This window comes from Bombyx mori, chromosome 15 (assembly GCF_030269925.1).
Source record: "Bombyx mori chromosome 15, ASM3026992v2".
Classification (NCBI taxonomy): domain Eukaryota; kingdom Metazoa; phylum Arthropoda; class Insecta; order Lepidoptera; family Bombycidae; genus Bombyx; species Bombyx mori.
In genome coordinates, this window is record NC_085121.1 from 9204615 (window position 1) to 9222254 (window position 17640).

Here is a 17640-nt window from a genome sequence, read left to right on the forward strand (position 1 = left end):
AGCAGTCGTTTGAATAACTTAGTCCCGTCCTTACATTAGGGGGAATTAGACGCATGTTAAACAACATACGTAGGAAATACTTTTGGAATGGATTAGAAAAAGATATATGTAATTTCATTAAGAAATGTGACAAGTGTCAAAGATATAAGTATTTAAAAACAGTCAAAGAACCTATGATTATCACGGATTGTGGTTCATCATCCTTTGATTAAGTTTATTTAGATCTGGTGGGCCCATTGGCAGTAGCATTTGAGCAGTAGTGAGAAACAGGTACCACCGTCGTATCGATTACTGCCTCGAAACAATAAGCCCGCTCAAATGCCGGTATAATCATTACTATTATTCCAAACAACTCCAATTTACTGAAACTCCAATTTAGAAAATTCTAAGAAATCTTGTAAAACATTTTTTACGAAATCGTTGCAGCCGTAGAAAGCCCGTGGAACTTTTTATTTTTGCGAAATTTCGAGTCGCACAGGAAAAGCTTACAAATTAGGTTTCGAAACTTGCTTGTTGTTTTCGTGTTGAAAGCGATGTTCCATAATGACTAATGTATAAAATTTATGAATAAATCGCATTTACAATACCTGAAATATAGCAATTGTCCTATTTACCTACTTTTTTTACTGGTGGTAGGACCTCTTGTGAGTCTGGACGGGTAGGTACCACCGCCTTGCCTATTTCTGCCGTGAAGCAGTAATGCGTTTCGGTTTGAAGGGTGGGGCAGCCGTTGTAACTATACTGAGACCTTAGAACTTATATCTCAAGGTGGGTGGGTGGCTTTCTTGAGCCTGACACGCTCCGAATCGCAACCTGTCTACGGCTCGGGGTTCCGGTCTGTGTTCCTCATAAATGTCCCTGTGGCAGTGATGTCGACTAGCTAGGATATCACGGACTGTCATGCCAAAAAAGTGCAGGCCGCTTCTCGCGACATGCCGCACTTAATGATATCATACGCCGGTCCCTTGCCACCGTCATCGTGCCAAGTCTACTTGAGCCGACTGGTATTGCGAGAGACGACGGCAAGAGACCGGACGGTATGAGTTTGATTCCATGGAAGATGGGCCAGGTGCTGGTATGGGATGCAACCTGTTCAGACACGCTGGCCCCTTCCCATCTACATGGAACCTACAATAGAGCTGGTGCGGCTTGTGAAGCGGCTGAAAAAGCCAAAGCATGCAAATACAGGGGTCTCGGCTCGGAATATGTTTTTATCCCATTCGGTGTCGAGACCCTTGGTCCGTGGGGTCCTAGCGCTATAAGTCTTTTTAAGGAAATAGCAAAAAGGTTAGTCGACACCACAGGAGACCGAAGAGCTGGCAGCTACCTTGGACAAAGAATTAGTCCAGCTATTCAAAGGGGGAACGCTGCCAGTATCTTCGGAACCTTGCCTAAAGGGACTCCTTTTAATAATAGGACCGGTCGCACTAGAAATCTATTGGAGAGGCCTATGTTCAGCAGTGGACGGCGATATACATATTTGTTTTGTTTTTTTTCCGTTTTTACTTAGCAACCAACGAGGTGCTCGTACATAATGCGTGTACGTATATAGTACGTGTACTTAGGGTTCCGATTCTCGATAAAAAACAAAACGGAACTTTATAAAATCACTTAATTGTCCGTCTGTTTGTTCCAGACTTAAGACAGTTTTTCTCGCGAACAAGTAGATATGTCAAGTTGAAATCAGTACCAAATAGAGGTTTACGGCGGAAAGTGTATGTAGTCGTAGATATATCTAGCTTCTCAGTACACGCGATGAAAAGATTTACATAGCCATACTTTATCACTCTTATAAAACTGTAATTCCCGATCTATCTATCTATGTTTTATCCCACAAGATATCGATTGCTGGAGGTAGGTCTCCCCAAGCCTCACCACAACGACCGGTCCTGTGCCGCCTGCATCCAGCGGGTCCCTGCGAAACCCAATAGGTCGTCGGTCCATCTTGTGGGAGGCCTAAGGACTTCCTGACTATGTCTACTTAACTCTAACTAAGTCTTCATGTACTCGGTCGCCACCCGAGAGCTTTTGGGCCCCAGCGTCCATCTGCTCTACGAGAAATGCCCTGCCAACTGCCACTTCAAAATCGCAATGCTTTAGGCTCGTTGGCGGTTACCATGGTTTTCCTGCGAATTTCCTCAACCCTGATTTGATCTCGCGGGGAAACACCGAGCATAGCCTTCTCCATTTCTCTTTGGGTGACCTTCAGCCTTCTGATATGGCATTGTGAGTTTGCCCCAGGTAAAATTACTCGTCAACAACTTCGAGCGTAGAGCTTCCGATCATTGCTGGAGTGGACGCGGACATAGGCATTCGACATAATTTTCCTTTTTTTTGCATGTTCATATTCAGGTCTATTTGGATAGAAGTTCTACTTAGGTCATTAGGCATTGCACTTCCCATTAACCTAAAATCATGAAATTTGACAAGTGGCAAGGTCTTATAGCATAAGGGGAAAAATCAGAAAATGGTATCTTTAATGGATAACATTTTTGTGTTTTATCACTTTTTTTTCATGGTAAAGTATTGACCGTTATACAAAATATGTGTATTGAGTCTTAAATGTCTTTATCTCAGAGTAAATATTCAGATTTTTCTTGAATATGTGGATTAATGTGCTCAGAGCCTACCTGGTGTTAGGTTGTTACTAGAGTCATCACAATGGCCTTGAGAGATAAGTTCGAAGACCACCCTTCACACTAGAGTCCTATAACTTTTTGGGGTAGAATTATGCAGCATGGTGACACAGTTTCAGACTTAAATATAATCTACCCCCTTAACCATACGTTCCTTTACAACATTACAACAAGTCACAATAAGTAAAGAAATAAACAAAAATGGATGTACAACAATAAAGAATGCAGTACTTCTTGTTCTGGCTATATTCATAGTGTTATATTGCATACATATTTACTACAGAGCAACAGTTCCTAAAATTATCAATCTTGGTACTTTAAGCCTATTTTAGCCAGGACAAGGCAATTATCCCCAAGTAACTTTTTTTTGTTTCCATTGCCAGTGTAGACATACGGTCCAACTGGTGGTGAGTGGTTACCGCCGCTCATGGATTTCAGCAACGCCAGAGGCAAGCCAAGCCGTAGCATACTGCTAAAAAGTCCAGAACTAAGGCTAAAAAGTAATGCTGCTCATGTAGAAATTATTATTTCTACAAGAGCTTTAATTCATGCTATTAATAACCATGCACTCAAGGACCTGTGGAAAAAACTTAAATATATTTTGTTCATTGTTTATCAAACTATTCTTTATTCTACACATCATCATCATCATTCTTTCCTATTACCCTCTGCTGGGGTGTAGGGCTCGAATCAATTTTTTCCATTTACATCGATCTTGGGCAATCTGTTCTAGTTCCTCCCACGTCATGCCCAAAACCCCTAGCTCCTGCCCCACTGAGCGACGCCAAGTTGTCCTGGGGTGGCCTCTCTTATTTTATTTTATCTTTATTCTACACAGAATATACAAATGCAAAAAATATTAACATTTTAATATAGTCTGTACAAAGGCAAGCAGCTTAATCTGTTCTAATATATAAATCTACAGTGGTTTTAAAATACTGCAATAAGTAATTTTAACAATCTTCTCTAGATATTAAGCTATCACTACCTAAAGAATTACAAAGAGACCAAAATAAATCTAGGGCTGCAAATCCAGGTATGTATAGTGTATGAATTAACAGTTTCTAAACAAACTTTCTTTTTTCAATACTTGCTGCTTTTTTATTGCTTAGATGTGTGGACAAACTCATAGACTACCTAGTGTTAATTGGTTACCAGAGCTCATTGACATCTAAAATGTAAATGCTGCCACCCACCTTGAGATATGAGTTCTAAGGTCTCTGTTTTTACCTTACTACAGCTGCCTCACCTTTTAATTCCACATTACTGCTTCAAGGCAGAAATAGGCAGGGTGATGGTACCTACCTGTGCAGACTCATAAGACATCCTACCACGAGTATTATGCAAATAATTTTGCAGGTTTGATGTTTATTACATGATGTTGCTCCTTAATCATGGAAGTTAATCATAAACATTTGTAAAGTAAGTATTTCAATAGAAAAATTGGTACCGGTCTGTGTGATTCGAGCACTTGCATCACTTGATACGATTGCATAGGGCACTTTATCCTCTAGGTCACATGACTTTACAAGTATACCCAATACATGCAAGAACATTCATAGCACAATTTAAAATAAACCAACACAAATTAATACATATATACATAAAACCTATATAAATACAAATAAAGAATATATCGACAATGTGTGAACTTTACAGTAGACTAATTTAAAGTTGAAATACCTGAAAAAAATTATATTTTAACGAATCTAGCTGTAGGATTGAAATGATTTTAATAGACCTAGAATATATTTTTTGCGCATTGAATATGGTTATTACCTATCATTTATGTACAAAGCAGTTATTGTCGCTTAGTCACGTTTGCCTTTCAAGCGTCGATATACAATTAAAACCTTGAAACAAAAAAATGTGTTTTAAGAAATTAATAAAATTAGCTAGAGGAATTTAAGAAAGGTCAGCTCTGTATTCCTATTACAAAATATGGGATACTCAAAACACAAACAAATAGCTACACCAGTATTGTGACAAATAAAATAGAAAAGTATCTAAAGAGAAGAAATTAATTCATTTATTTTAATTACGTAATTTAACTTTATATCTATTTATTATATATATTGTGATTTCAGCTAACAAACATTTTTTAAAATTCAATTAAATAGTAGGCAGATACATAATGGCTCAACTATTCGCCTAACATTACTTATGGCCATGAGTATGTTTGTTTGCTGTCAAAGCATTTTATTAAGACAGTATATCTAATAAAATAGCACTCAGTTGTCTTCTGTTGAAATTGCCAACTAACAAGTCCTCATTTCATCCTCGTATTACAGTGAGATCTTATCTCCATAAGGTCGATTTTACAATTTTGTTAATAAATTAACGTTAAACGTACTCACCTCGAATAACACTGAAGATCTAAGTTCATAGCCAGTAAAAGCTTAAAAATATAATATTAGCAATACACTTTTGTTTATGTAAATAAAGTTGTGTTCTATGCACGTACACATCCGAATCTTGATTGAAAATTAAATATTAAATAATTTCAATTAAGTTTAAAAAATTTAGTAATTGAGCATAATGTGAAAACTGCACCTTCTAGAACATTTAGAATAAATTACGACGACACAGTCTCTAGTTAAGCACGAACAAGACTGCGGTACTGTGTATTTGTAAATTAATGAGAATTTATGGAACTGTCAAAGTCGAACACGCCGCTTGCAACGTGACCACAACGTGACGTCTTAACACGCAAACCATAATACTAAAGAATGTAGGTGATGTTTGTTTATTCTCGAGTTATCCGAGGAGTATTAAATTTTAAACTATGCATTTATTTAGTAATTGCTCTCACGAAAACGTAAGAAAAATTGATATCGAAGTGATCATTTTAGATCTTTACCTACGAAATTGGCGTTAAATATACAAAATATATTTTCTTTGAAAATATTTTTTATTTCCTTAAACTAAAATATGCACCCATGGCATCAACATAGTTTACCAACGCCGTCTATAAAGGAGTCAACAAAATTCTCAAAGGCATTTTGTATCTCTTTAGTATCGAATTTATTTTCTGCTAAGAAATTGTCCAAGCTTTATAAAAAGTAGAATTCTATCGGTACAAGGCATGGATAGTACGGTGGATAACGCAAAACTTCATTTTCTCCACTTTCTCCATCATTATATCTAGTTCCTCACAGTACACATCCGCAGTAATGCTGGTGTCATTTGGTAAGTAGCTGTGATAAAATATATTATTAATGAAGATGAATTATACCGGTACTAGACCAGCAAATGTCACTAAGTGACCATGACTTTTTTGTTTGGGGCATTGCCTAAGTCTTGAACTAACTGTTGGAGTTTGAATGTAAATGTAATGGCAGGTAACACTTGACACATGATTACAGATTTCGAATATTAGAATTATTTTAAATGTTTAAAAAACAGATGATTGTATTCTCGTAAAAAAAAGTCAGGACTTCTCATCTAGACACGGTCAGAGAAACATGTAAGAGTTTTATAAAAATATAAAGATAATAATTTTATAATGGTGTAACAGTGTTCAAACTATCTGCAATATAATTATAATGAAGCAGTGTGTTTTTAAATAACCCCTCATCAACCTACAGAATCCAATCCCCTCAAATTTAACCGTACAACACTAACTAACATGATAAGCGCTTACAATTTTCTATTAGTTTTGCTATTCGGTTTTTATTTAACAAAGAGGTACGGGGGAAAAATACTAGTCTTAAATTCACATAATGATTTGCGAAGTCTGAATGCTTTAATTTCCTTTTTAAATTCGCACCACTTTATTCAGAGGCTTGTATTATTTCATCATGACTCATTTCATTCAATTTCAGCTTAAAATCAATTTTAGATACAAGATTATTTCAGAGTGCTATTCACTTTTCATACAACTGACATGCCGTCAGCCGCCATCTTGATACAGAAACATCACAAGTGCAAGTATATAGCAATTCGACCCGGCAGGCTAGTTCTGGTCCAGCGGGGTATTCTGGTGCACCAGCGGCACCGTCTGGACGGCCCGACGCGGTGACGAGCTGCCGTGCCGAGACGGCCGACGTTTCAGAACCTTCGAACCGAAAAAGGTATGTAGCAATTATGCAAGAAGATTTGGCTTAAAGCTGCAGATTGCTGCTAGACAATACATAATTTTCTTTTAAAATCCTTTTTTATCCGTTTTACATAAAAAAAATGTTCTTCGTTGATTAATTGCCTTTCAACATCGACAAGGGTATTTAAATTCAGGATTTGAGCTTTTTTCTGTTTGAGTGGTCCGGAGGCCTTTCCAGTTTTACCAGGGCAGGTGGGCGAGCAAGCGCTCAGCTAGGAGGGGTGGGATTTGCTAACAGCTACCCGAGCACCTTCAAAAGAGATCTAACAACTCAAGAGTAGCTGCTTAGCGAATGGATCTACTACCGGATCGGAAGGGCGACCCGCTGGGCGAGAAACTCAGCGAGCTGATGTTTAGGTTGCACGTCGAACTCTTTGCCGAATTTGACGAGTACGGTTAGCGTGGTCCCTACTCCTAGTGTTAGAGATACAGGTGTCTAACGCAAGGGTTATTGCATCTAATGGATCCATAAGGACGTGTCTAGGGCGTCGACGGTGACTGTTTCCTGCGTGATCAGGATTCGGAGAATAGTCAGCGCTGGCAACGATAAGGCGATTATGAAGACGCATATTCTTATCGAAGTACCGTTCCGACGTACCCTTTGACACAAATACCCCTGACAAATGCGTGGCCACGGATCATTCAGACACTTTTACTGCAAAATTAATTTGTTTCCACTTATGATGATGAATGTTCTGTGAAAATTATGAGGCACTGTTCGACAACAAGGTTATTTAATATTGATTATGATATTAAAGTTACTTATACCTGATATTGTGCAATTTGAACTGTTTGTACATACCTAGTCAGGTCATAAATTCTGTCACATGTTTAATGTAAAATAATTGAAACAAGTTTATTCATTATGTAACCATTCTGTAACACAAAATGAACTTAACAAAACCTAGATTCTTATGACACTAAAGTTTATTCAAAATGACCTCCGTGATTTTGAATACAGGCCTTCAATCTGCGTGGCCAGTCGTCTATCGCAGCACGAACGAGGTCCATGTCAATATCGGCGGCTGCCTTAATCAAGGATGTCTTGAGTGACTCCAAATTGGGATGAGGCTTTGAGCACGCCTTTTCCTCCGAGTGTTGCGATATCTTGTAATCTAACGGATTCAAATCTGGACTGGAGGAGGGCCAGTCTTCGTGCCGGATGACGTCGATTTCACGCGCCGCCAGCCAGTCTATGAGCTGGCGCCGAATCTTGTTGGAATACCCAGTGCCTGTTATTGAACATGATATGAGAAACAGGTTCCACAAGGTTCGTCAGGACTGTATTTTGATACACAACTGCATTCGTTTTTACACCTTTCTCACAAAAATGTACCTCTGTTAAGCCCCAATAAGAAACTCCCAACCATACCATGAGCGAGGATGGAAAATGACCTCGTTGGACACGCGGAATACGGTTGCTCGCTTCTTCACTACTGTGTGCATACACCTTATCATTTTGCTTGTTGTAGCTCTCTTCTACGGTAAAGATTTTTTCATCCGAAAAAAGAATTTCCCGATATTTTTTTCCCGCGTACCGCTTCAACAAAGCGCGGCATCTCTTCAGTCTCAGGTCCATTAGACGAGCATTCAAACGATGTCCTGTTTTTCTTCGATATGCCCGAAGTCCTAAGTCTTCATTTAAGACCCTTTTCACCGTGGTTCTGCTTAACCCCATCTGAAGGGCCAACAGTTTCTGCTTACGTTTGGGATTTCTTTGAATTCGCGCCTTCACAGCTTTTATCACTGCTGGAGTCCTAACAGACCGAGGGCGACCACTTCTTGACCTGTCATCTACACTAGAGTCTTCATTGTATCGTTTGATGATACGATAAACGAATCTTTTGGTTATATTCAAATTTTTCAGTATGTTAAAAATTTTAATTGGCGCGTAACCGCAACGATGCAACGCAATAACTGCAACACGGTCTTCTTTAAGCGTCCACTCCATATTTAAAAATGAGTAAAATTCTAAAAGTATACATTTTTATTTTCATGAACAATTCGAAATTCGAATTCAATAAAAAATTTGGTGGCCAGCATTCTAAAAGAAAAGTTTTTACTGTGTGACAATACTTATGACCTGACTAGGTATATGCCATCTTAACTTAGAATGCTTCACAAACCTTGATCGACAATAAAAAGATAGATTTAATAAAGAGTTTAATAACATTAAATAAAAAAAAAATATTGAAAAACTTTAAAAATTTGAAGTGTGTGTGAAAAATATCATAGTAATATCTTGTTCGCAAACGACCTCCACGACGAAAAAAATGGTGCGCGTACAACTTGGTGCACGTAAAAGAAGTGAAACTTCTTTTTCGGTGTGTAGTATTGTGGTTTTATTAATTTTTTATCCTTAAATCAAATTTTTCTTGCAAGACGGAATGCTGTGTATAAGAGAAACGGTCTCTTCACCATTGATTAATAGTTCAAAATATATACGGAAAAATATTTTTGTTTTGAAATCCTTCATTAAAAATAAAATATTGCCGTCTACAGGAGCAATGAGAAACTAATAACAAGCCACCTAGTGGCCGACGTCCGTAAACAGAATGTGTATAAGAGAAACGACCTAGCCTGCTTTCTCCCTCTCTCCAAGGTCGAATGGTTCTCGAGATGCCCTGCCTATTGTCTCGCTCTTGCTCGTCCTAAATTGATTCTTTTCTCTCTAGCGTCTAGCCTCTGGTCTCTGGCGTCTAGGCTCTGATCTCTAACCTCTAGCCGTAACGAATCTGTCGCGAGGTAAATGTTATACCGGTCACTCACATTCGCACGAATACGCAAACCCGCAAGTGTAGGACGACATTTGCAAATGATTATGCAAAGTTTTCGTGGTTTTCCAAGCTGTGTCGGTTTTTTAACAGACATCAAAGCGCGCGAACCGCGATCCTTCGCGTAATCTCCCACACATTCGTGTGTCCAGTTGCGCCCAGGATTGCGAAGGCAACGGACGTTTCGCTATTTTCATAGATCGTGACGTCTACTGTGTAGCGTATCTTCATCAAAAGAAATCCCATAAAAACAACATGGCTGTTAATGATGTCTGGGAAAGAATTCAAAACTCTTTTTCTCTTCAATGTTCTATTGACGAATTAAAAAGGAGGAGAAATTCGTGAGACATTCGTAAACAAGTGTAGGAGGAAGCGCAAACGGGTTTGCAAATTGAGTACCAAGCCCATTTGCACAGCCGCTAAGTTTGCGAATGAATGTTTGACGGCCCTTCACATGCGCGCAAACATTCGTACAATGTACGAATATTTGCGCGCATGTGAGTGGCCGGCATTACTGTCAACGCGCCTAAATAAGTTTCACTTCAAAAACCTTGCGAATAATAAGATCAAACCCAGGTTATACACTAGGTTTTACCCGCGACTTTATTTACGTAGAATGTGAAAATATTTTTGAATAATAGATTGTGCAGGAGCTATTTAATCCAATGAAGTAGGAAACCTATGGAAATGAAACGTCAACCAAAATTTCGTGCCAGTGTGACGTCATCTGGCCACAAAACATGGCGGCTTTAGTGCTGTACAAAAGATTTCAATGTTATCAGGTTTTATCGATAAACGTTCTTGGCTCATTTTATTTTAAATATTGTTGAGTATTATTTATTTGTAGAATTTATACTTTAATGGGAAGTAAGTAGGTATATTGTTATGTGCAAATATGATATGATTTAGATGGGTGAAATCTAAGACAAGTTCGTCCTTCGAATTTGCCAAGTAAACGATATGATGATTTTTAAAAGTTGCTACACTGATTTTATAAAGTTGTCGTTTGTCGCAAAACATAAAGATATGGCGTAGTTCAAAGCCATCAGCCCATTTCTAGCATGCTAAATGTTATCGTATTTTGAGTACGTGTTTTTCTTAGACTATTACAATCTATTTTAATTGTTTTGCTGACTCTAAAGTCCGTAACATACTACCGCAGCGCACCCCAAGGAAGGAGCGCCGCACCATTTGAATCACTTTCGCTTGAGAGTGATTCAAATTTTAAACTTATCAAGGGACCGCGTGAAAAAAAAAACACCTACAGAACATTTATTCATTAATTACAAACGTCATTCCTGGTGACTTCCTCTCTAAAATCACTTAATTATTAAATATTTAACAAATTTACAATAGTGTTTTACTCACTGCGGAATAAAACTATTTTATTTAAATAGTTCCGAAGAGATTTTGTCGGTAGCCTTTTTCCCGAAATATCTAAACAGAATGTCTAAATATGTTTTGATGACATATTTTAAAGTGGTATTTATGATTAGTGTCATGATCAATAGATTCCGACCGAAAAATTGATTTTTCGGATGAGGGCTCCATAATGAATTTAAATACATATAGATAATAGTTTTAGGACATCGACTTTCTTGAGATCCTATAAAATACGTTTTAATTATTATTTTTGTATGTTTTAAGCATGATAAATTATGAAATTTTATATAATCAATCATATTAAATCGATATCAAAGTCAATAAATAATGTACAACCCAAAACAGACGGCCGAACTGACGTGACAATGACATTTGGCGCGCTAAACATGGCGGATTTTCGGCCTCATTAGACGGAGATGGAGATATTTACGTATATTCATGTTTCATTTTATGTACGCACTGAAATACTGTTATATTGTTTTCCTGCGAGTTAAAGTGCTGAGTAAGAACGAGATAGATATATGTTTATGTATGTGCCTTCAAAATGGGTGCTATTTATATAAGCAATTGTACGTATAGAACAATATGTCGTGTCCCTACTATATAGGTCTATGATTTAATCACGCTTTTTAACCGACTTTCCAAAGAGGAGGTTATCATTTCGACCACCATTTTTTATCTATGTATGTTCACCAATTTCTTGAGAATGCTGGAAAATAAAATGAACGCCCGCGCGACCGTCTGTCTTTTTTTTTAAAGGGATTTTATGATCTGGTAACTAAGGCCTTTAAGTCATGTCTTATTTTAATTTTTATTATTATTTTAATGAAAAATGATATTATCTAGTGAAATGAAATGAAATACTATGAAGATGATTAATTTGAGACATTAATCAACTGGGTTGGAGTTAAATGAAATGAGATAAGATGATATGGGATGAAATATAATCTCAGTAAATTTACTAATATTTTTTCAGTGGACTTTTTGGAGGATCCCGAGAGGTTACGTCCAGCGGCTTTGTTTTGTTTTCCCACATTTGTGCACTTTCACAGATATTAAACAGTTAATAAACCACCGTTATTACACATTTAAACCTGAAGAAATTCTAAATAGACAAAATAAAACAAATCACACAACTTCACTCCTCGCGTTCCCGCCAAAAAGTCGCGGCGGCCATCTTTCTTGGCGTTCCAAGCCATAGATAATATACTTGATATTTGAGCTTCCAAGCACGACTAGTCAAATATTAAGAGTATTACCTATGCGCGCAGATTTGGTATGGAGCAAACTATGTTGGAAATGCTAACTACCAGACCGAGGCAGACTCCATTAATAATAATTATGTTCGCAGGATGTCAAGCTACAGACGGACAGATTTGGTTCAAACCAAATTGGTGGTTTGTTCGAACCAAATTTTGGTGTATGTTAATGCTTTAAAGTGTCCCGTGTATCTAATATTATGTGGTCCGTCATTAATGGACATTAAAGGCTTATTACATTTGGCTGAATTTAGTCGTCTGAATTCAGAAGCAAAGGGGATGGCCCATTTTAGGCCCAAAGCGGACAATAGATTATAGAAAAAATACTTAGTGCATTAATTTTGTCATAAATAAATATGCATTTACTTTCTTCCAAATAAGCGCCACTACAGTTTACAATAAGTAGTTTAAAAAAAGTAACTCTATTGAAAAAACAAGGAATTTTATTTTTGCGGGAAAAATATTGCCAGTGTCAAAACCTTTTACGTATGAAGTAAATATTTTGAGTATATAAATAAAACATATAAATATATCATTTTAAGTATTATCATTAATCAATCGATTTTAATGGATTTTATGCACATAAAATAACATCGAAGACATACCCATTGGACTTTAACTTGTAACTATTCTTGAGACCTTAGAACTTATATCTCAAGGTGGGTGGCGCATTTACGTTGTAGATGTATGTGGGCTCGAGTAACCACTTAGCAACACCAGGGTGGCTGTGAGCTCGTCCACCCATCTAAGCAATAAAAGAAACTTTACTAGTATTGTTATTTAAATATGTACAACTAAAACAAAAACATAAAATATAATGTGTACTCGTAAAAAAAAGACTAAGATATAAATCAATTATCGGTTATTTAAAAAAATAATCGATATATGAATTTCATGTAATTATTTTTCTTTATACTGACAACACTGAATTTAATCTGACTGACTGACACTTCGCTTGCTGCTTGTGGTGTTGTGCTTGCGTACAAAATGGATGTGTTTTGATTTTTCTTCGATTTATTTTACTTTTATCAATAACGTTTCATACTACGACTAAAAACATTGTGTGAATTGTGGTTTTACCCTGACCGAGATTTAAAACCGTGTATATGCTCTCCTTTGCTATTTTTAGATGATACTAATTGTGTATGAAGATGAAGAAAATATAGATATTTAAAGAATTAAGTGTGTTTTTATACCCTATTGGATAAAAATACATTAGGAACATCTTAAACATTAAGAAAAGAAAAGTTCTTGAAGTATCTCACAATCCGACACTTATTTATATAGAAAATTAACCTCAAAACGAGTTTTTATTTTTATTATATTTTTTATAATAGTGGCGTCAATTTCAATATATTTTTTAGATATCCAATACATTTAAGAATTCGAATCAGTACATTTTTATAGTAATATTTGATGTCCATCTTGGGCCTAGCACACTATGGAGAGTGGGCAATCCCCTTTAGAAGCTTCTGATTACACTGTTCTAAATTCAGTTACTGAATCAATTGTCAGTTTAAGCGCGACGAAGTAAGACGTGTCATGTGCGTAAGAGGATGGCCCCAGTATTGTTAAACAACAATAATTTTTTTGTTTTTTTTTTGTTTATGTGTTTTGTTTTAATTTCACAAAAAAAAAAAACAAGAATATCGGTGAATAAATATTCATTGCTGTGCGGAATGTTAGCAAATATGAACATTGTGAGTGATTTAGAACCAGCAGACTTCAGAAATTGTCTATAAATGGATTCGATCTCGTTTGACCTAATATTAAACCTTGTGACACCGTTTATTCAAAAGCAGGATACTATCCTACGATAGTCTATTATATATCTATTATATAACTATTACATATCTAATTCTACGATAGTATAAGTCCAAAAGAAAGATTGGTTGTAACATTAAGATTTCTTGCAACAGGAAATTCGTATCAAGATTTAAAATTTAGTTCTTCAATATCCCAACCCCTGATGACAAAAACTATCCCTGAAACATGTCGGGCTATTTTTTAAATGTCTGGTACATTAAAGAAAGGCAACCGAAATGAATACTTTTTATTCGGAAACAAAAAACAAACTAAAACGTCCTCACGCACGGAGAGCTATGGGCCGACTGAAGCTATTCAGTAACTAAATGCGATTACACCTTCCTAAATGCGTTTCTAATTAGGCTTCTAAATGATTCTGTCAGTCAAAAACCATCCTTGCTACTGAATTCAGTAGACTAACTTACTTAATGCTATTACACTTCACTGAATTCAGTAGCGTCTGAATTCAGCCAAGTGTAATAACCTTATTAGCAAAGATAAACTGCAGCCAACCTGCTATATATTCGTAATTGGGTTGATACCCAGTTATAAGATCATACCAGAGGAACCTAAATTTTGAGACAAAAAGGCTTTCTTAATAAAACCTTAGTCTTCAAAAGTCACAATATTATTATTAATTAAATAAAATACAATACTTTTGAAAAGTACGATTTATCGATCTTGTTTTGTAATAACTTAATCGAAATAAGTATCGAAATATCGCATTTTTATATCGATTTCGACACACTATATTTCGCGCATCACTATGGTCTTTCAATTTTGACCGTCTGTGAGATGTATGTGGTGAATTTTTGTGTTTCTGAAAATCTTATTAAATCAAAATAAACAGTCTTTAAATTTTATAACCGGATATGAAATATATAACGAAAAGCTTAATCCTACGTTGAGTTAATTAGATTTTATAAAATCTTTCAGTGACGGGTCGTAATCATGGGTCGTGTAATACGTGCTCAGCGTAAGGGTGCCGGTTCAGTTTTCGTTTCTCACACGAAGAAGAGGAAAGGCGCTCCTAAACTTCGCTCTTTAGATTACGCTGAACGTCATGGATACATCAAGGGAGTTGTTAAGGTTTGTAAATAATTTTGTTAAAATATAACCAACACATTGTATACACATTCGTTATCACTTTTTATTGCGTGCATATCATTGAATTTTATAATATTACATTAAAAAATTGCTTGTTGACCCTTGATACAACAAAATTGACTAAAACTATCAACACGATTTGTAGCCATTATACTTATATGTATGAAATTCAATAGGTTAAAATGAGATTTCGTAAATGACAATACAAAATAATTACAAATGTGCCGCTTAACACCACCTTCCAATACTGAAATCAAAAATAGACTTAACAAGTCCGAGGAGAGAGAGGTGTGTGGGCCAAGCATTCCTGATCCAGTACAATGAGAAGCTAACTTACAACATTATATTCAAAGAAATGATTAACTATCTTACTACTCAATCACTGAAGCTGAAATGAAATTTAGTTTTTAGTTTTTTTCTTTATTCTTTGCTTGTTGTTAACACAATAATAATACAAGTAAAATTGCTTACGTGTGATCTCTAGGATATAATCCATGACCCTGGTAGAGGTGCACCTTTGGCTGTTGTACACTTCCGCGATCCATACAAGTTCAAGACAAGGAAGGAGCTCTTCATTGCTCCCGAAGGGCTCTACACAGGCCAATTTGTTTATTGTGGAAAGAAAGCAACTCTTGAAGTTGGTAAGAAGCTAAAGTTTTTAAATTGTTACAAATATCTTGTGCAATTTGCAATGCAACACCATTGTGAATCAGCTGATAGTTACTGCTGATATGCATAATAATGACTACTCATCAACAGATGAGTTATATCACTTGCCAATTTCATTTGGACAGAGTGACAGCTGTGAATATTATTTAAAACAATATTTTCCAGTCTAAAATTCAAATTCTGCTACCTTAACTGTATAATAATAAATAACTACAGGAAATGTGATGCCTGTTGGAGCTATGCCTGAGGGTACCATTGTGTGCAATCTTGAAGAGAAAATGGGTGATAGAGGTCGTCTGGCACGTGCCTCTGGAAACTTCGCCACTGTGATTGGACACAATCCTGATGCTAAGCGTACAAGAGTAAAGCTACCGTCTGGAGCCAAGAAGGTTCTGCCATCAAGCAACAGAGGCATGGTCGGTGAGTAAATGCAAATATAAAGTAAATAATATTACTTTATTGTTTTGCACAGTTTAACATCAGATGGTTAGGACTTTCTTATCAGCAAATTGAAGTCTAAATTTATTTACTCAGTTCAAAAAAAGAAGAAATTCTACCTTTGTATAAATAAGTATGTAAATATGTAATGTATGTAATATGCACTGGAGACAGTCTTATTCTTAAATTAATGTATTCCTATATTTTTAAAATTGTCCTCATGATGTACTGCTCATAAAAAACTAGCTAGGCAAAAGGCAATGATGACTTTCACTTACCTACTCTGAAAAATTATGATTACACAGAGGCTCTTTCTGAGACAGCACATAAATTTACTTATCAAGAACACTACAATAATGTAATTTTTAATGAGTTTAAATTTCACTCAGGTATTGTTGCTGGAGGTGGACGTATTGACAAACCTATTTTGAAAGCTGGAAGGGCATACCACAAGTACAAGGTCAAACGTAACTGCTGGCCATATGTACGTGGTGTTGCCATGAACCCTGTAGAGCATCCTCACGGTGGTGGTAACCATCAACATATAGGTGAGTTGATAATTTCACGAATTGACTATGAAACAATGTGATTATAAGCGAAATAATCTCATTTAGTAATAGGACAGTCTACATTTAATTTAAGTCAAAGCAATTGAGAAGTCTTCTTAGCTTAAAGAATAAGATGTGTGGTGTAGTCCCCCTTATCAAGTGATGGGAATATGTTAATGTACCAATCCTGCAATTATTCGGCAAACTTTTGTAGACATTTAATCCATGTTCACTAATAATTTTCACGATGAATAAATAATATTGTCTAACTATGATCAAAGGGCCAAAATTAGTAAATTTGCAAAATTACAATTTGTAAGAAGTATTCTAGCCCTCACAAGTAAACTGCCTATTAATTTCTGCAAAATAGTCATGCTTGCTGGTGTGAAGAATGAGACAATCATTAGACAATATGATTAGAGACTACAAACTTAGGCACAAGGTTGGAATTCACATTGTGGTTTCAATAGGCTTTGGTAACCACTTAACACATGTTAACATCCTGTGATAAATTTAGATATTATACTATTAATTGACCTAGGCAGTTTCTTGAGATCTTAACCCCATGTATGACAATAAGAACTTAATAAATACAATGTTTTACAGGTAAGGCTTCCACTGTCAAGAGAGGAACATCTGCTGGTCGCAAAGTTGGTCTTATTGCTGCTCGCAGGACCGGAAGGATTCGTGGAGGCAAGACCGATACAAAGAAGGAGACCTAAATTTATTATTAAGTCTATTAAAAATCTGTAAAAATATGCTGTTTTCATTTTATAAATTAGAGACATTTTGTTCCTGTTCCATGTAACACACAAAAGTAAATAAAAAAATTCTGTTTTACAGTAGAAAAGTTATCCAAAAAAAAAACATAATTCCTGTTTGTATGACTTAGGTCACCAGATAATCTTATTAGGTACTATT

General features: G+C 36.1%; 2 protein-coding genes across 6 annotated transcripts in view; one reads left to right on the forward strand and one right to left on the reverse strand.

Moving 5' to 3' along the window:
• cry2 (cryptochrome 2) overlaps window positions 1-5404 on the reverse strand; it is a 21150-nt gene extending 15746 nt beyond the window's left edge. Inside the window, exons 1-2 of one of the 4 annotated variants that reach the window (XM_062672289.1) lie at window positions 4994-5287; window positions 4416-4489 (exon numbers count right to left, since the gene is read on the reverse strand). The gene's annotated coding sequence lies outside the window, so the exon portion shown is untranslated. Of the gene's footprint in view, window positions 1-4415; window positions 4490-4993 lie in introns of all 4 variants that reach the window. The other 3 variants (XM_012692268.4, XM_012692269.4, NM_001195698.1) reach the window with 3 other exon arrangements.
• Window positions 5405-6421: 1017 nt separating this feature from the next.
• RpL8 (ribosomal protein L8) lies at window positions 6422-17475 on the forward strand. 2 transcript variants are annotated; one of them, XM_038015604.2, is made up of 6 exons: window positions 6422-6709; window positions 14894-15046; window positions 15549-15705; window positions 15950-16153; window positions 16561-16719; window positions 17326-17475. In XM_038015604.2, exons 2-6 carry the CDS (start codon window positions 14909-14911, stop codon window positions 17439-17441), a joined length of 774 nt encoding a protein of 257 aa, XP_037871532.1. In that variant the 5' UTR covers window positions 6422-6709; window positions 14894-14908; the 3' UTR covers window positions 17442-17475. The 2 variants fall into 2 exon arrangements, with proteins under 2 accessions (XP_037871532.1, NP_001037141.1); NM_001043676.1 differs by lacking the exon at window positions 6422-6709 and adding an exon at window positions 14731-14754.
• Window positions 17476-17640: the final 165 nt, after the last annotated feature.